Source organism: Triturus cristatus, chromosome 2_1 (genome assembly GCF_964204655.1).
Source record: "Triturus cristatus chromosome 2_1, aTriCri1.1, whole genome shotgun sequence".
NCBI lineage: Eukaryota > Metazoa > Chordata > Amphibia > Caudata > Salamandridae > Triturus > Triturus cristatus.
Genome location: NC_140581.1, coordinates 4,352,939 through 4,370,230, shown reverse-complemented (window position 1 = coordinate 4,370,230; position 17,292 = coordinate 4,352,939). Strand labels below are relative to the sequence as shown.

At 47.6% G+C, this 17,292-nt stretch overlaps 1 protein-coding gene across 2 annotated transcripts in view; it reads right to left on the bottom strand.

Moving 5' to 3' along the window:
* Positions 1-17,292, bottom strand: part of LOC146863589 (histone-lysine N-methyltransferase NSD2-like) — a 325,818-nt gene that overhangs the window by 274,765 nt on the left and 33,761 nt on the right. For both annotated transcript variants that reach the window (XM_085627584.1, XM_085627580.1), the window contains exon 3: positions 16,065-16,189. In XM_085627584.1, coding sequence (XP_085483710.1) covers positions 16,065-16,146 — 82 coding nt within the window. In that variant the 5' untranslated portion in view covers positions 16,147-16,189. The remainder of the gene's footprint in view (positions 1-16,064; positions 16,190-17,292) is intronic.

The window sequence follows — 17,292 nt, the reverse complement described above, 5'->3', positions numbered from 1 at the left end:
TCTGTTCGCGTGTTGTTTTTCTCTGGTGCTCTGTTTCCATGGAGTACGTCATTGAGTTTTAAATGTTAATATTTTCTGGATTGGTTATATAATCTGCTCATAGATACTTATTAATTGCTATATATAGAGTTCATTTTAAGTGCTGTACAGAAATTTTTATATCTATTTTATTGATATATCACTGATTGGTTTGCTTACTTATTATTAATTGCCTCTCTTTACTAGTTCTAATTATTTATGTATAGTGCATTTTATAATCTCATGTTTTTTGCTTCTATGGTTATATGTTTACGATATTCTTATCTCTTTAAGTTAAACTAGTATAACAAGTTTTATATATTTGTGGATGGTCAACTAGATGTCTGTCCTTAGATTTTACATATTTAAATATTTATTTGTTTCTTATATTTATCTTCCATAAGAGCTTCATTGATTATTTTTTATGGATTACTTACATAAATGGCCTCATAGATACTTATTAATTGTTGTATATAGAGTTAATTCTAATTTCTGTATTGTTATCTTTTAAATCTATTTTATTGCTATATCATTGATTGATTTCTGTATTTATTATTATTAACTGCCTCTCTTTACTAGTTCTAAATTCATATTGGTATATTGCACTTTATAGTCTCTGGTTTTTTACTTCTATGGTTCTATATTTATGATATTCTTCCTCTTTGAATTCCATTAGTATAACAGGTTTTATATATTTACGGACAGTCAACTAGATGTCTATCTTTAGATTTTATATATTTAAATATATACTTGTTTCTTCTATTTCTCTGCCAGAGGGCTTCCTTGATTGTTGTAACTGTTCAGTTATTTCATGCCTTTCTCTATTATGTCCAATTTATTCTCTTCATATTTTATATTATAGTCTTCTTTTGAATATATTTCTTTCTCTTGAGTCTCTACGGCTTTTCATGATGTCTGCTTCGATTTCTTTTTTCATTGGTATATACAGGTCGCCTTTATAGTCTTATATGATGAATTATTTTTAGAATGCTATAATTAATGCTAGTTCATATTTCAGACATTTCTCTTTCTTAAATAAGTATAATCAGTTATGTATTGTATTGGGGCCTTTTATGCTGATTGCATTAATTCCTCGTGATGGTCTTCTTGCTCATCTTCCCATGTTCCCCCTAGTATGAATTTGGTCTCTTTCAGACCTTTCTTGTTGGTTCTTCTCTTTCTTCTTCTTTCTACTTTCCTTCTTTCTTTTTTCTCTTCTTTCTCTTCGGATTTCCTCTTTGGATTCTCCCTGTTTCGTGTTGTTGGCTAGTGTGTGGGGGTGCATTTCTATGGTTGTTGTATATTCTCTATCATTTTTGGTGCTTCATTTTTCCCTATTATTGGTTCTATGTCTGGATTTAATATACTTTCCCTTAATGTGAAAGGTTTTAATCACCCAGTTAAAAGGTCAAAGATATTAGACTACTGCAAATCTCTTTCTTCGGATCTAGTCCTTTTTCAAGAGACGAAGGTCTCTGCCAGAGAGGCGCTTTTTTTGAAGAAAGATTGGGTTGCTGATGTCGCTTGTTCAGATGCTTGTGGCAAAAGAAATGGGGTAATTACTTTAGTTTCTAAACATTCTGGTTTGTCTATTGTTTCCTCTGAACAGGATACGGAGGGCCATTGGTTATTATCCAAGTTGTCTGATGGTAATATTGATCTCTTTGTCATGAATATCTATGCCCCTAACAAGGATGATCCGTCTTTTTGGTAAGCAATCACCAAAAAGCTAAATGACACACCTCATTCTGGTAATCTGATTGTAGGTGGGGACTTTAATCTACCAATGGATCCCATTTTAGATAGGAATTCTGCCTTTCATTTTCGTCCTCCTAAATCACATCAACAAATGATTAATATGTGCTCTATTATCCATCTGCAGGATGTCTGGCGTCTTCATAATCCCACTGGCAGTGATTTCTCCTTTTTTTCTTCCCCCCATTCGTCTTTTTCGCGCATTGATTATCTTTTGGTTCATTCATCTCTTGTTCAATCTTCTTCATCTCCGCTTATTCATCCTATTTTGATTTCAGACCATGCAGCGGTGACTTTCACACTTTTGTCTTTTGCCCCTAGAGCGAGATCTCGATCTTGGAGACTCAACACAGAAATCCTACATGATGTTTCCCAGGTTAGAGAGTTTTCCAATGATATTGAGACGTTTTTCCTTGACAATATCGGTTCAGTCGACTCCCCTGTTCTCTGGGACTCTTTTAAATGCACTTTCCGTGGTCAGATCATCAAATGTATGTCAAGGAGGAACGCTGCCATTAGAAAGGAACTCACTGACTTAGCAGCTGAGATTAAAAGTCAGGAATCTCTTTTTCGACAATCCAAAGATAAATCTTGCATACAATCTATTAAGAATATAAAATATACATACAATACTATAGTCACTAAGAGAGCTCATATAGGTCTTCAGGCTCAGAAATCTAAGAAGTTGTTGTTAAAAAACCGTGCTGGCAAGATGCTAGCAGCTACATTAAAGTTCCAGGAATCTTCTTATAAATCTTCCCAAATATCTTCTATTAATGACCATCTTGGTAAGAAAAAGTACAGACTGAAGAAATTCTTTTGAACAATGCCAAGAGTTCTTAAAAACAGTTCCTGTGAAAACTGTATCGGAGGATGATAATAACTCTTTGAATGGCCCGATTACCTCTGATGAAATTATTTCTGCAATTAAAGCTACTCGCTCCGGTAAAGCTCTAGGTCCTGATGGATATCCTATTTTGTTTTATAAAACCTTTTTATCTGTGATTGTGCCGCATCTTCAATCGGTCTTTGATGCTTTTATTAAAGATGGTTCTGTGTCTGGTTCTGCTGCTGATGCTACTATTGTAGTAATCCCCAAAGAAGGAAAAGATCATTCGGACCCCAAAAATGTTCGCCCTATTTCCCTTCTTAACATGGAAGCTAAGATTTTTGCTAAAATCTTAGCTAAACGCTTAGAATCCTTTATTCCGCAATTGGTTCATCCTTCCCAAACAGGGTTTGTAAAGGGTCGTCTTGCGCGTGATAATATTCGTACTTTTTGTCACATTCTTGGTTCAGCCAAGCGATCCAATCTTCCGGCAGCGGCCTTGGCCCTTGATGCTGAAAAGGCCTTTGATAAGGTCTCTTGGCCTTTTTTACGAGCGGTTTTGTGTGCTCACAATCTTGGTGATTCCTTTATTCGTATGGTTACGTCTCTTTATTCCCGTCCTAGAGCTAACATAAGAGTAAATGGAGCTACCTCGTCCTTTTTCAATCTTCGCCAGGGTACTAGGCAAGGGTGCCCCTTGTCTCCTCTTTTATTTTTGTTATCCATTGATCCTCTTCCCAGAATGATTGATTTACATCCAGACATTAAGGGGTTCTCTTTTGGGTCTCATCAGATAAAAACAGCTGCGTATGCGGATGATGTTCTTATTTTCTCTGATGATATTGCACTGGCCATCCCTGTTATCTCTGATACGATTTCTCTCTTCTCGAAGGTTTCAGGATATACCCTGAACAAAGATAAGACAGAGATGTTCCCCTTAAATGCTTATTGTTTTTCTTCTCATATGGGTTCGGCGGGCTTTAAGTGGCAATCTAAGCAACTAAAATATCTGGGTATTTATTTTTGTTCCTCCCTTTATGCTACGGCTACTTATAATGAATCTCAAACTATTCTTAAGGTGCGACGTCTTTTAGAAACTTGGTCTCCGAAACATATTTCATGGTGGGGTCGATTGCAGACTCTTAAAATGATGATAACACCTATTATTAATTTGGTTTCCTCTATGCTTCCGGTAAAGCTCTCTGATTCCTTTTTTCACGAGCTTGACATACTTCCAAATTTTTATGGAATAATAAAAGAGCTAGAATTGCTTATAAATTCTTACGGAAATCTTTTGATCTGGGAGGCTGTAATCTTCCTGATTGGGGGAAATATCAAACTGCTTTCCTGGCGTCTCAAGGTGCTCTTTGGTTTTCTTCTCCCTCTACTCATGTTCCATCTTGGTTGCTAATTGAACAAGAATTGGCCTCCCCTCTGCTGACGGCTTCTTTTTTAACCGCGAGTACTCTTTCTATTCCATTCTCTCGATGTATTATTTTAGACACTATTGCTGCGATTCGCAAGGTTGATAAGAAAGTGGCAACTCCACTGCATAAAACTAGATGGTCGTCTATTTGGCACAATTCTAGAATCAAAATTAATATTGAGCCACAGTTGATGTCTTATTGGGCTGGGAAAGGTATCTCGCTTGTTAAACATCTCTATGACTCCAATAATGATCCTTTCCCTTTCTCTTCCCTAGCTCAACAATTTGCTTTATCAAACTTAGACTTTTATACCTTTAAGATTAAGGTAGCACTTGCTAAAATGCACCTTCACCCCTCGTCCCCTACGATTACGCTTTTTCAATTATGGATCAGGTCTGGTCATGTAGCGTCCAGGATTTACAAATTCTTATCGTCCTCTACACTTCTTTCCCAAACGGTCGCACAGCAAAAATGGCTACATCATTTTGATCATAGTGTTACCGATCATATTTCTTCAGAAACATGGCAAGACATTGGTAAACTTTCTCTTCGTAGCAAAATTGCCCCTTCATTAATGCAGTCTAAGTTTTTCTCTATTAATCTTCTTCATTGGACTCCCATTCGTTTGTATTCGTTGAATCTCAAAGAGGATAATTTATGTTGGAGTTGTAGGCTTTTACTAGGTGATTTTCAGCATATGTTCTTTGATTGTTCCCTTCTCCAACCCTTTTGGAATTTAATACACAAACACCTCATGATTATCTTTAACATTGAGTTTCAACTCTCTTTTCCATTAATTATATTAGGTCCGTTGGCGGCCCCGGTCAAGTCAAGTCAAGTCAAGTCAGAGAATTTATAAAGCGCACTACATACCCAGAGGGTCTCAAGGCGCTAAGGAGGGGGGGGGGGGGGGGGGAGGATTACTTGTCAAAAATCCACGTTTTAAGTTGCTTTCTGAAAGCTAGGTGGTTCTGGGTAAGGCGAAGGTGAGTGGGGAGTGAGTTCCATGTTTTAGCAGCCAGGTAAGAGAAGGATCTGCCTCCCATGGTGGTCTTGTTGATGCGAGGTACGGTGGCGAGGGCTTGGCTGGAGGAACGTAATTGGCGGGAGGGGGTGTAGAAGGACAGTCTTGAGTTGAGGCATTCTGGTCCGATGTCGTAGAGTGATTTGTGTGCGTGGGTTAGCAGTCGGAAAGTGATTCTCTTATTGACGGGTAGCCAGTGGAGGTCTTTCAGGTGACCAGAGATGTGTTCGTTGCGTGGGATGTCTAATATGATTCTGGCTGAGGCGTTTTGGATTCGTTGGAGTTTCTTTTGGAGTTTAGCGGTAGTGCCTGCGTAGAGGGTGTTTCCGTAGTCCAGTCGGCTCGTGACTAGAGCATGGGTGACTGTTTTCCTGGTTTCCGTGGGGATCCATCTAAATGTTTTTTTGAGCATGCGAAGAATGTTGAAGCAAGATGAAGATACGGCGCTGACTTGTCTGTTCATTGAGAGTGAAGAATCCAGGATAACGCCTAGGTTCCGTGCGTGGTCTGTCGGGATGGGTGCTTTTCCAAGGGCTACCGGCCACCATGAGTCGTCCCATGCAGAGGGGGATGTACCTAGGATGAGGACTTCTGTTTTATCTGAGTTCAGTTTCAGACGGCTATGTTTCATCCATTCAGCAACTTCTTTCATTCCTTCGTGTAGGTTAGTTTTGGCGGTGCTGGGGTCCTTGGTGAGAGAAAGGATCAGTTGAGTGTCATCCGCGTAAGAGATGATGTTGAGGTTGTGTTGGCGGGCGATGGTCGCGAGGGGGCTCATGTATACGTTGAAGAGGGTGGGGCTGAGAGAGGATCCTTGTGGTACGCCACAGATGACTTCGGTGGCCTCGGACTTGAATGGTGGAAGACGGACTCTCTGGGTTCTTCCGGTGAGGAAAGAGGTGATCCATTCAAGTGCTTTTCCTTTTATTCCGATGTTATTGAGGCGTTGTAACAGGGTGCTGTGGCAGACTGTGTCGAAAGCAGCAGAGAGGTCGAGGAGGATGAGGGCGACTGTGTCTCCATTGTCCAGTAGGGTTCGAATGTCGTCTGTTGCTGCGATAAGGGCGGTCTCAGTGCTGTGTTTTGCTCGGAAGCCAGATTGTGAGGAGTCGAGGGATTTGTTGGCTTCGAGGAAAGCGGTGAGCTGGTTGTTGACAGCTTTCTCGATTACTTTGGCCGGGAATGGAAGGAGCGAGATGGGGCGGTAATTTTTGAGTTCGGTGGGGTCCGCTGTGGGTTTTTTCAGAAGGGCGGTGAGTTCAGCGTGTTTCCAGGTTTCCGGAAAGGTGGCGGAGTTGAAGGAGCAGTTGATGACGTCTCGGAGGTGCGGTGCTATGACGGAGTCTGCTTTGTTGAAGATGTGGTGAGGGCATGGGTCTGTGGGGGATCCTGAGTGGATGGAGTTCATTAGGCGGATGGTGTCCTCAGTGGAGATTGGGTTCCAGTCGTTAAGGGTGTTCGCGGGGGGAGAGTGTTCAGCATGTGGTTGGGTGGGTTGGGCCCCGGGTTGGTTGTCGAAGCTGTTGTGGATGTCTGCAATCTTGTTGTGGAAGAATGAGGCTAGGGAGTCGCAGAGGGCTTGAGAGGCGGTGATGTCGTTGGAGTTGGCCGAGGGATTGGAAAACTCCTTGACGATGTTGAAAAGTTCCTTGCTGTTGTGGGCGTTGTTGTCGAGTCGGTCCTTGAATGCTGTTTTCTTGGCCTTTCGGATTAGTTGGTGGTGAGTGCGGGTGGCGTTTTTGAAGGCGTCCTTGGTGCTGGTGGTTGGGTCTTTTTTCCACGCTTTTTCAAGGGTGCGGCAGAGTTTCTTGGACTTCTTAAGATCATCGTTGAACCATGAGGCCTTCTTGTTGCCAGGTTTGCTTTGACGTTTTTTCAGTGGTGCTAAGGTGTCTGCGGTGTTGGATAGCCATCGGGTGAAGTTGGCGGCGGCTAGGTTTGGGTCCGAGGAGTGGGCTGGGGTGTTTAGAAGGAGCGATGAGGAGATCTGGTCGGAGGTGATTTTGTTCCAGTTTCTTTGCAGAGTCGGTTGGAGGTGGTTGGTGGGTTTGGGCTTGTTGTAGGTGAAGTGAACGCAGCTGTGGTCAGTCCAGAGGAGATCCGTAGTGTGGCTGAAGGAGACATGATTGCTGGAGGAGAAGATGGGGTCGAGTGTGTGACCTGCGATGTGGGTGGGGGAAGTGACCAGTTGTTTAAGTCCGAGGTTGGCGAGGTTGTCCAGGAGGGTGGTGGTGTTGTGGTCGTTGATCTTTTCAAGGTGAAAGTTGAGGTCTCCCAGAAGGATGTATTCTTTGGAGGGGAGCGCGAGTGGAGTGATGAAGTCCGTGATGTCTTCACTGAATTTTGCGCGGGGTCCTGGTGGTCTGTAGAGGAGGGTGCCTCTGAGTGTGGTCTTGGGGTCGATGTGGATCTGGAAGTGAAGGTGTTCGGGGTTGGCGAGGTTGGCGTCATAGCTGGTTGAGATGCGGATTGATTTCTTATGGACGATAGCGATTCCTCCTCCTGTGTGGCTGGTACGGTCTTTGCGAGTGATCTTATAGTCTTCAGGGATGGCAATGGTGATGTCTGGGGCGGAGGAAGCGTTCATCCATGTTTCCGTTAGGAAGGCGATGTCCGGGGAGGTGGTGTCTAGTAGATTCCATAGGTCAATGGCGTGTCTGTGGACAGATCGAGTGTTGAGAAGGATGCATTGTAGGTGGTTGGGGTCGGGAATCTGTGGTGTGGTAGTAGCGGAGATGTTGTCGGTGCCGATGAATTTGCAGGAGTAGCAAGAGAAAGGTCCATGGGTGTGTCCAGGAGCGGCTTGGACGCAGTTGGGGGCGCGACCGGGGTCGAGGGCTAGGAGGGAGGCGGCATCGTAGGTAATGCGGGAGGGCTGGGCAGCGCGAGGGGCAGGGGGACTGGCGCTGGGCGCGGTCCAGGCGCGGACGGGCGTAGACGGGCGTAGACGGGCTTACCTTTGGCGCACCTTCGGCGCGGGTTGGGCGCGGACGCTGCGCGTGGACGCTGCGCGCGGGAACTACTGTCATATATGGATAGCGGAGGGGGAGGGGCGAGGGCGTCTCAGCTGGGAGGCGGGGCGGGCTAGAGATGAGCACAACAACAACAACAACACAGGCAAAATGGAGGCGGAGGGGGGAGCCCAGCGGAAATGCGCAAATGCTGAAAAAGCGGCGCTTTAGCAGTACAGAAATGCAAATTGTTCAGCGCGGCAACCAGGCACACAGCAGGCAGCAATAATGATTTAAATGAGCAGATAGGCAGCCAAGCAACGATACCGACTGAAGCAGGGAGGCACTGGGGAGCGACCACTCAGCCCGAGGGACAGGAGCGAGTCACGGCGCTTTCAGGTATTGGAGCGCTGTTCTGGTCAGTGGGAGGGCGTCTCAGCTGGGAGGCGGGGCGGGCTAGAGATGAGCACAACAACAACAACAACACAGGCAAAATGGAGGCGGAGGGGGGAGCCCAGCGGAAATGCGCAAATGCTGAAAAAGCGGCGCTTTAGCAGTACAGAAATGCAAATTGTTCAGCGCGGCAACCAGGCACACAGCAGGCAGCAATAATGATTTAAATGAGCAGATAGGCAGCCAAGCAACGATACCGACTGAAGCAGGGAGGCACTGGGGAGCGACCACTCAGCCCGAGGGACAGGAGCGAGTCACTTTGCCTTTAGACTCCATGGAATTACAATTTTTGGATCGGTTATTGACTGTTGCAGTCCAAGTTATTCTCATGGAGTGGAAATCCTTCTCTTCTGTCTCTTACCATACTTGGTGGGCTTGGGTTTCCTTTTTACGAAGTGCTCATACGTCAGTTGATCATGCTCATCTCTCTCCGTCTATATCTGCTGGTGTTTGGAAAGCCTTGGATACGTACATGGACCTGGTTTCTGAGAGGTTGGTGGATCAATATCCTTTTGATTTGTCTGGTTAATGTTGTCTGGTTACTGTTGTCTTCTGTGTCGGATGAATTCTTTGGAAATCTTCTCCTCTTCCTTCACTCCTCCCTGTCTTTCTTTCTCTTTCTTCATCTCTTTCCTACTTTCTCCGTCTTTTCTTCCTTCCTTTCTTTCTTGCTCTTATCTCTATTTTGCTATCTGATGGTGATACTCTTGATAATAATGATTGCTAATGGTGTATTTCTTCTTATTTAATTTCATTTTATCATATTGTTTATCCTTGTCTGATATCAATTGTATCACTTTGGCTTGTATCTTATGTCCTTATTTACTCCTTTAAATTAATAAAATTCTTTTGAAATCATAAAAACTGGCAATTGCAAGACCTATAGCATTGTGAATGCTTGTATTGGATTGTGGCATGAGCTTTTTGATCAGCTCTCTGTGTCACGTGGCAAGCATGCTTATTCTGTTTTTAGATGAGATTCTAAAGATCAGGCTTTTTTACCCTCGAGGCAACGGCAGTTCTGGAATCGTGAAATCGGGGACACCGACTGGGTGGAAAAAAAATAGCGTTGCTTCTAAATCGCTGCGGTCAGCATTTGCATAATGAAGCAGAAATGGAGAGAGGTGCAGAGTACCACGCCAGACACCGCTGCTTCATTCCTGGCTATATTGTTTTATATTGAATACACCATCTTAGTTGTTAAGGGTGTTTTGCTACGTATTTGTGGGCCCTTCGGTGCTTGGTGTCGAGGTCGGAGGGCCGCTTCATTTATTGAACGTCAGCACGATGGCCCCTTTTACTGACGGACCTTTCAGCTGTTGGGGGTGGATATGTGTTTTCCCTCTTCAGCTCTTTTGTTTTTGTGTGGCACCTGAACGTACTTGGTGCTTTTAACAACCGTCCCCTTTCCCTTCATCCAAAAGGCCCGCGTCGATGGCAGGACCAGAGGTCCTGGTTGATACTCCAGATTTCCTAGCTCTACGGAGGCCCCCGAGCACCCTCCAAATTATGGAAACCTGCAACTGTCTGTGGTTTCTTTGTCTACAGTGAGCTCACCCGCTTCCTGTCCAGTTAAGTCAAAGAGCGTAGTTGTAACAGTGGAGCGTAGTTGTAACAGTCTCCAGCTGCCCCGACATTATAATTGCCTCAGTCATCATGTGAGTCTTATGTTGATTGCCCGCTCCACTGCCGTCATTCTACTTTAAGCAGCAATTTAGAAGACACAGCAGTTTGACCATAAAAGGGCTGTTTTTCATACCTAACAGCAGCTGACATATGAACTAACATGACTAATTGTATGTTGGAGTTCCAAGTCAAGGCCGTGTTCCGTTGATGTAAACAAAACAAGCATTTGCAATGCAATAGGATTTGTATTTGCGAGAGTTTTAGCTATTGGCATCGTAAATGACAATGCCTTTTACTATGTGTTATTTTTTAAAACAGATAAATTAAAGGCATTTTTATTTACAATGCCAATACCTCAAACTCTCGTAAATGGGAGACCTATTGCATTGCAAATGTTTGTTGTTACTGGGGGCGGTGTTGCTGCGGTGGGGGCCTGTTTTATAGCGGTGCTGCAATATTGGCCCTCAGTAACAAAAGCAACAGTGCTTCACAGTTGCACACCTTCCTTACAGTTTCAGGGATATTGTGGTTTAAAGTAGCGATCTGTCTTCAACGCTACAGTCCAGCTCCCAGTTGGTGCTGGTAAAGTCCTGGGAGCTAGCGGGTGCCCCATTTCCAGTGCCTGTCCACCACTAGAAACAGACTGGCCAGTTTTGATACTCTGGCCCAATAATTTCATACCCGTGTGGGACATTACAGTGGTTTCTAAACTCCCCCTTTCAAGAACTGAAAACAGCTACTAATAACTGAACAATGTCCCAACTGGTTGGACACGGACTAGCACACCAGACCTACAGACAGCCGTCTCCTCCTGCACAGAGCCAGACTCATGACGGATTCACCAGAAATCACGAGTTTAATATGGGTGCGACCCCTACTCTGTGGGTGCTGGAAAAGCTAGTGTTCAACATTACTAGGGTGAACGGTTTGCAACCGGAGACCATGTATACAAAGGATAGAATTATCCTAGTTACCCTTGGATCCTCTAGTCTTCTTGATCCATTACGATCTGTTAAATCAGGCTCCCCACTTGATCCTCTTCCCCCATCCAAGCTCAGCTTTCCGAGTCCTCACCTTTTGTCTGATAGTTGATCTCCTTGTGTGAGGGGCACCTTCCCAAAGCCTCGAAGCATGCCATGGTGCTTCCCTTCTTAAAATGAAAGGAAAAAAAAAAAAAACCTGGACCCATGTAACTGGGCCAATTATAGGCCCATTTTATTGCGGTCTATTTTATCCAAAATGTTGGATAAGCATGTCAACTCCCAAACCACTGCCTATGTGGAGCCCAGAATGCCCTCCATCCTTCCAGTCAGGATTCAGAGCCGAGCACAGTACAGAATCTGCCATTCTAGGAGTCACTGAACACCTACTGCAACTCCTGGATAAGGGTGGCACTGCCGCGCTCATTCTACTAGATCTCAGCACGGCCTTTGACACGGCGTCTCATGATACTCTGTCAGACTGGCCCAACGAGGCCTTCAAGGCATGGCTCTTGTCTGGTTAAAATCCTTTCTGGCGGATTGCGCTTTCCAGGTTTTCTCCAAGAACACATGTCCAGTCTTTACTCACTCACCTCAGTAATCCCTCAGGGTTCTGCCCTCAGCCACATGCTTTTTAATATCGATGTCCCTCTTCTGGCCGACCTACTGGAAAGCTGTAGCCTTAGTCTGTTCACATATGCGGACGACACACAAATGATTTTTTCCTCTGTTGTCTTAGCAGAAAGCCTGTGTGGAAGATATCAATTCCTGCCTTGGTCTTGTCTCCTCCTGGATGAACTCTCTGAAACTAAACAGTGACAAGACCAAAGTGATGGTGCTTGGCAGGAACCCCCAGCTTTGGGGCCCCCAAGACTGGCCCGCTACTCTGGTAGACCTCCCTGAACCTGTCTCCACAGCAAAGAATCTGGGCCTCTGGCTGGACTCCACCTTACATCCTCTTGCTTTGCCATGATGAAATGTCTCAAAAAGATCTTATAGAGACTTCCTTTCTCTGCCCAAAGAACGGTCGTCCAGGCCATGATATTATCTAGGTTGGACTATAGTAATATCCTATAGACAGGGGCTGACAAGACTGTGATCAGGCGTCTTCAGGTGGTCCAAAACTCTGCCGCAAGGCTCCTATTACAGCTTCCCAAACACTCTTCTCACAGTACCCGAAGGGTGGCCCCTCCCTCTTTTCTGGGCCCTAAGCTGTGCATGCTCTCCATGAATCTCTTAGAGGCTGCACCTCTCTGTATTTTTCGTAAGGATAGTTTTTTTTAGGTCACATTTGAGGCTATTGAACCAGTTCCTAAGCGCTGGGAAGCCCTATGGGTAGTTAAGCGCTATACAAGAACTCAACAATACTACTAACGCTAAGAATAAAGCACTCTAGCAATCCGGCTGGGATGCAATCCCTCTCTTGCACACTCCGACCCCCCCTCTTGCACACTCCGACCCCCCCTCTTGCACACTCCTTGACCCCCCCCTATTCCACACTCCTTGACCCCCCTATTCCACACACTGACACCCCCCCTCTTGCACACACTGACACCCCCCTCCTGCACACTTTGATCTCCCCTCCTGCACACTTTGATCCCCCCCCCTCCTGCACACTCCGTCCTTCTCTTACCAGAGCTTACTCTGCATTACTGCTGTCGCATTCACACAGCACTTCCTAACCTAGGGCAAGACATCTGAGAACTAAACACTCCTCTATAGACGAACAATGGCCATGGAGCCCAGAATTATTTAGAGATCATTCGTCTGGTGCCAAATGTGAGACCTATTACATTGCAAATACTTTTTGGGTAAAAGCGCCCATGCCGCGCTTTCACATGAATAGAGGCCACACCCCTTTCTTTAGACCATCCGGGTCTAAAGAAAGGTCTGCGGCTGCCATTAAAGTAAAAACGTGGTATGGGGCGCTTTTACAAAAAAAAAGCATTTGTTTATCAAGTTGACAAACAATTGCTTTTTTTGTAAAAGCGCCCTATGCCGCGGTTTCACTTTAATAGCTGCCGCGGACATTTCTTTAGACAGGGCTCATCTGAAGTAAGGGACGCGGCCTTTATTTACGTGAAAGCGTGGCACGGGGCGCTTCTAAAAACAAAAGAGAAAAAAGGAGAAAAACATGCGGCTGCGTTCTGCAGCGCAAATAAAAACAAAGGTGCAGCCGCCACTGTGGCGTGCCGTGCTATTAAAAAAAAAAAAAAGTGTTAAGAGAGAGCACATCTTGAGCAGGGCAAGCAAAAACCATTGAAAGAAATAGAGCTCGGCAGCTGTAATTAAAGCCTACCGCGTAGCAACACAAGTGAGAGGGCCAGTCCTTATGGGAGGTTACAAGATGAGACAAGGCAGTACTAAGGAGGGACTAACAAGCCTATAGACCAATGAAAAGCCACAGTTTATAAAGGACAATGACAAGCCAGTGAAAATTATGGGTGGAGCTTGAAGTCCACACCTGAATACAGCATGCCTCACAGAGCGGCGCATGCACTGCCCAGGCTCGACGTAAAAACTAACCAGCACAGGTCATCAAGCGCTGTTTAATATGTCACGTTGGGTCACAGCTTCCGCAAGGACAGGAACAGAAGAAGCCTCGAATGTTAGACTTAACTAATGGAGAGATGTGACAGGCCCAGGGAGGGAGGTGTGGGGGAGATGCGAAAGGCTCGGAAAGAGAAGGGAGAGGTGAAGAGATCTGACAGGCCCAGGGAGAGGTGGAGAGATGTGACAGACCCGGGGGGGGGGGGGGGGGGGGAGAGGGGGCATCTGACAGGACCAGGGAGAGGAGGGAGAGATGCGACAGGCCACGGGAGAGGAGGGAGAGATGCGACAGGCCACGGGAGAGGAGGAAGAGATGCGACAGGCCACGGGAGAGGAGGAAGAGATGCGACAGGCCACGGGAGAGGAGGAAGAGATGCGACAGGCCACGGGAGAGGAGGAAGAGATGCGACAGGCCACGGGAGAGGGGGGAAGAGATGCGACAGGCCACGGGAGAGGGGGGAAGAGATGCGACAGGCCACGGGAGAGGGGGGGGGGGAAGAGATGCGACAGGCCACGGGAGAGGGGGGGGGGAAGAGATGCGACAGGCCACGGGAGAGGGGGGGGGGGGAAGAGATGCGACAGGCCACGGGAGAGGGGGGAAGAGATGCGACAGGCCACGGGAGAGGGGGGAAGAGATGCGACCGGCCCTGGGGAGGGGGAAGAGAGATGCGACGGGCCCTGGGGAGGGGGGGGAGGAAGAGATGCGACAGGTCCTGGGAGAGGGGGGAAGAGATGCGACAGGCCACGGGAGAGGGGGGGGAGAGATGCGACAGGCCACGGGAGAGGGGGGGGAAGAGATGCGACAGGCCACGGGAGAGGGGGGGGGAAGAGATGCGACAGGCCACGGGAGAGGGGGGGAAGAGATGCGACAGGTCCTGGGAGAGGGGGGGAAGAGATGCGACAGGGCCTGGGAGAGGAGGAAGAGATGCGACAGGGCCTGGGAGAGGAGGAAGAGATGCGACAGGGCCTGGGAGAGGAGGAAGAGATGCGACAGGGCCTGGGAGAGGAGGAAGAGATGCGACAGGGCCTGGGAGAGGAGGAAGAGATGCGACAGGGCCTGGGAGAGGAGGAAGAGATGCGACAGGGCCTGGGAGAGGAGGAAGAGATGCGACAGGGCCTGGGAGAGGAGGAAGAGATGCGACAGGGCCTGGGAGAGGAGGAAGAGATGCGACAGGGCCTGGGAGAGGAGGAAGAGATGCGACAGGGCCTGGGAGAGGAGGAAGAGATGCGACAGGGCCTGGGAGAGGAGGAAGAGATGCGAAAGGCTCAGAAAGAGAAGGGAGAGGTGAAGAGATCCGACAGCCCCAGGGAGAGGTGGAAGAGATGCGACAGGCCCAGGGAGAGGAGGGAGGGATGCGACAGGCCCAGGGAGAGGAGGGAGAGATGCGACAGGCCCAGGGAGAGGAGGGAGAGATGCGACAGGCCCAGGGAGAGGAGGGAGAGATGCGACAGGCCCAGGGAGAGGAGGGAGAGATGCGACAGGCCCAGGGAGAGGAGGGAGAGATGCGACAGGCCCAGGGAGAGGAGGGAGAGATGCGACAGGCCCAGGGAGAGGAGGGAGAGATGCGACAGGCCCAGGGAGAGGAGGGAGAGATGCGACAGGCCCAGGGAGAGGAGGGAGAGATGCGACAGGCCCAGGGAGAGGAGGGAGAGATGCGACAGGCCCAGGGAGAGGAGGGAGAGATGCGACAGGCCCAGGGAGAGGAGGGAGAGATGCGACAGGCCCAGGGAGAGGAGGGAGAGATGCGACAGGCCCAGGGAGAGGAGGGAGAGATGCGACAGGCCCAGGGAGAGGAGGGAGAGATGCGACAGGCCCAGGGAGAGGAGGGAGAGATGCGACAGGCCCAGGGAGAGGAGGGAGAGATGCGACAGGCCCAGGGAGAGGAGGGAGAGATGCGACAGGCCCAGGGAGAGGAGGGAGAGATGCGACAGGCCCAGGGAGAGGAGGGAGAGATGCGACAGGCCCAGGGAGAGGAGGGAGAGATGCGACAGGCCCAGGGAGAGGAGGGAGAGATGCGACAGGCCCAGGGGGGGGAGGAAGAGATGTGACAGGCCCTGGGAGAGGAGGCAGGCGCGGGAGTGGACAGACTCAATAGCCATTGGAAACATGACAGGCACAATAGGCCCAGAGAGCGAGGCCTGAAGTGACACACACAGGGAAAGGCAACCGACCAAGACCCCAGGGAGAAGGATCTTATCTACCAGCAGCTATAGTTTTCCACTGCTCAGACTCGTGTCCCGGCTTCGGGAGGGGGGTTACCTATGGCCGCCGCTGTCAATTCTGTACTAATCCAGAAAGAGTCTAAGCACAGCTGTTGGGCAGGCAAGACTTTGTTAGATTTCCAAAATGCACAGATCTATGCAAATACCAACGCCACCACCCCTCCCTCCTCGACCAAAACGCTGCCCACCCAAACACAAGTCACATACTTTAGAAATAATCAAACAAACCTTTAACCAGCAGCTTCAAAGCTCTGTCACGGTTCATTTTTTTCTTACAGGGTCGCTTTCGATTTTCTTTCAAAGGTTCCATTTTGTGGCAGAGAAGAGACAGCGGAGTCCAAAGTTACATGAACCTGCAATTGCAAACATACGTCAATCCTAGCTTTGCACCCTCAAACACTCTATAATCCATCAATAACTGCAACCTGGACGATCACACTCTACAAACAGCCTATTCACACCATTAATAACAGCCAAACACTCCACTAACAGCACATTGACAACATTAATAACTAAACACTTCACAAACAGCCCATTGACACCATTAACCTCTTCAGTGCCCATGACGAGATAGTCTCGTCATGGAGCACGGTTGCGCTGTGCCCATGACGAGACTATCTCGTCATGAACCCCGCCCGCTAATGTAACGCCCGGCACAGGGCGGGGAAAGGGCGGGGCACTGAAGGGGTTAATACCATTAACTACAGCAAAACACTGCAAATCAGCCATTGACACCAGTAATAACTACAGCCACAATTTCCACAAACAGCACAAAGCCCTTGACACCAGTAATAACTACAGCCACAATTTCCACAAACAGCACATTGACACCATTAACCCCTTCGATGCGTGTGACGGAGCGGTTCCGTCATGCGCGTCGGTCGCGCTGTGCGGATGACGGAACCGCTCCGTCACGGCCCCGGCCGCGCACGAACCCTTCAGCACAGCGCGGTAATCCGCGCCGTGCTGAAGGGGTTAATAACAACCAAACACTCCACAAACAAAACATTGACACCATTAATAACAACAACCAAACACTCCACAAACAGCACATTGACACCTATAATAACTACAGCCAAACACTGCACAAACAGACCATTGACACCGTTAATACTGCAAACCAGCCATTGACACCAGTAAGAACTACAGCCAAACACTCCATAAACAGCACATTGACACCAGTAATAACTACAGCCAAACACTGCACAATCAGCTTATTAATGCCATAATAACAGCCAAACTCTGCACAAACAGTCCATTGAGGCCATAACTACAGCCAAACACTGCACAATCAGTGTCCCATTGACACCATTAATAACAGCAAAATACAGCACAATCAGTGCCCTACTGACACCAATAATAACTACAGCCAAACACCGCAGAATCAGCACCCCCATTGACACCATAACTACAGACAAACACTGCATAATCAGCCAATTGACACCAATAAAAACTA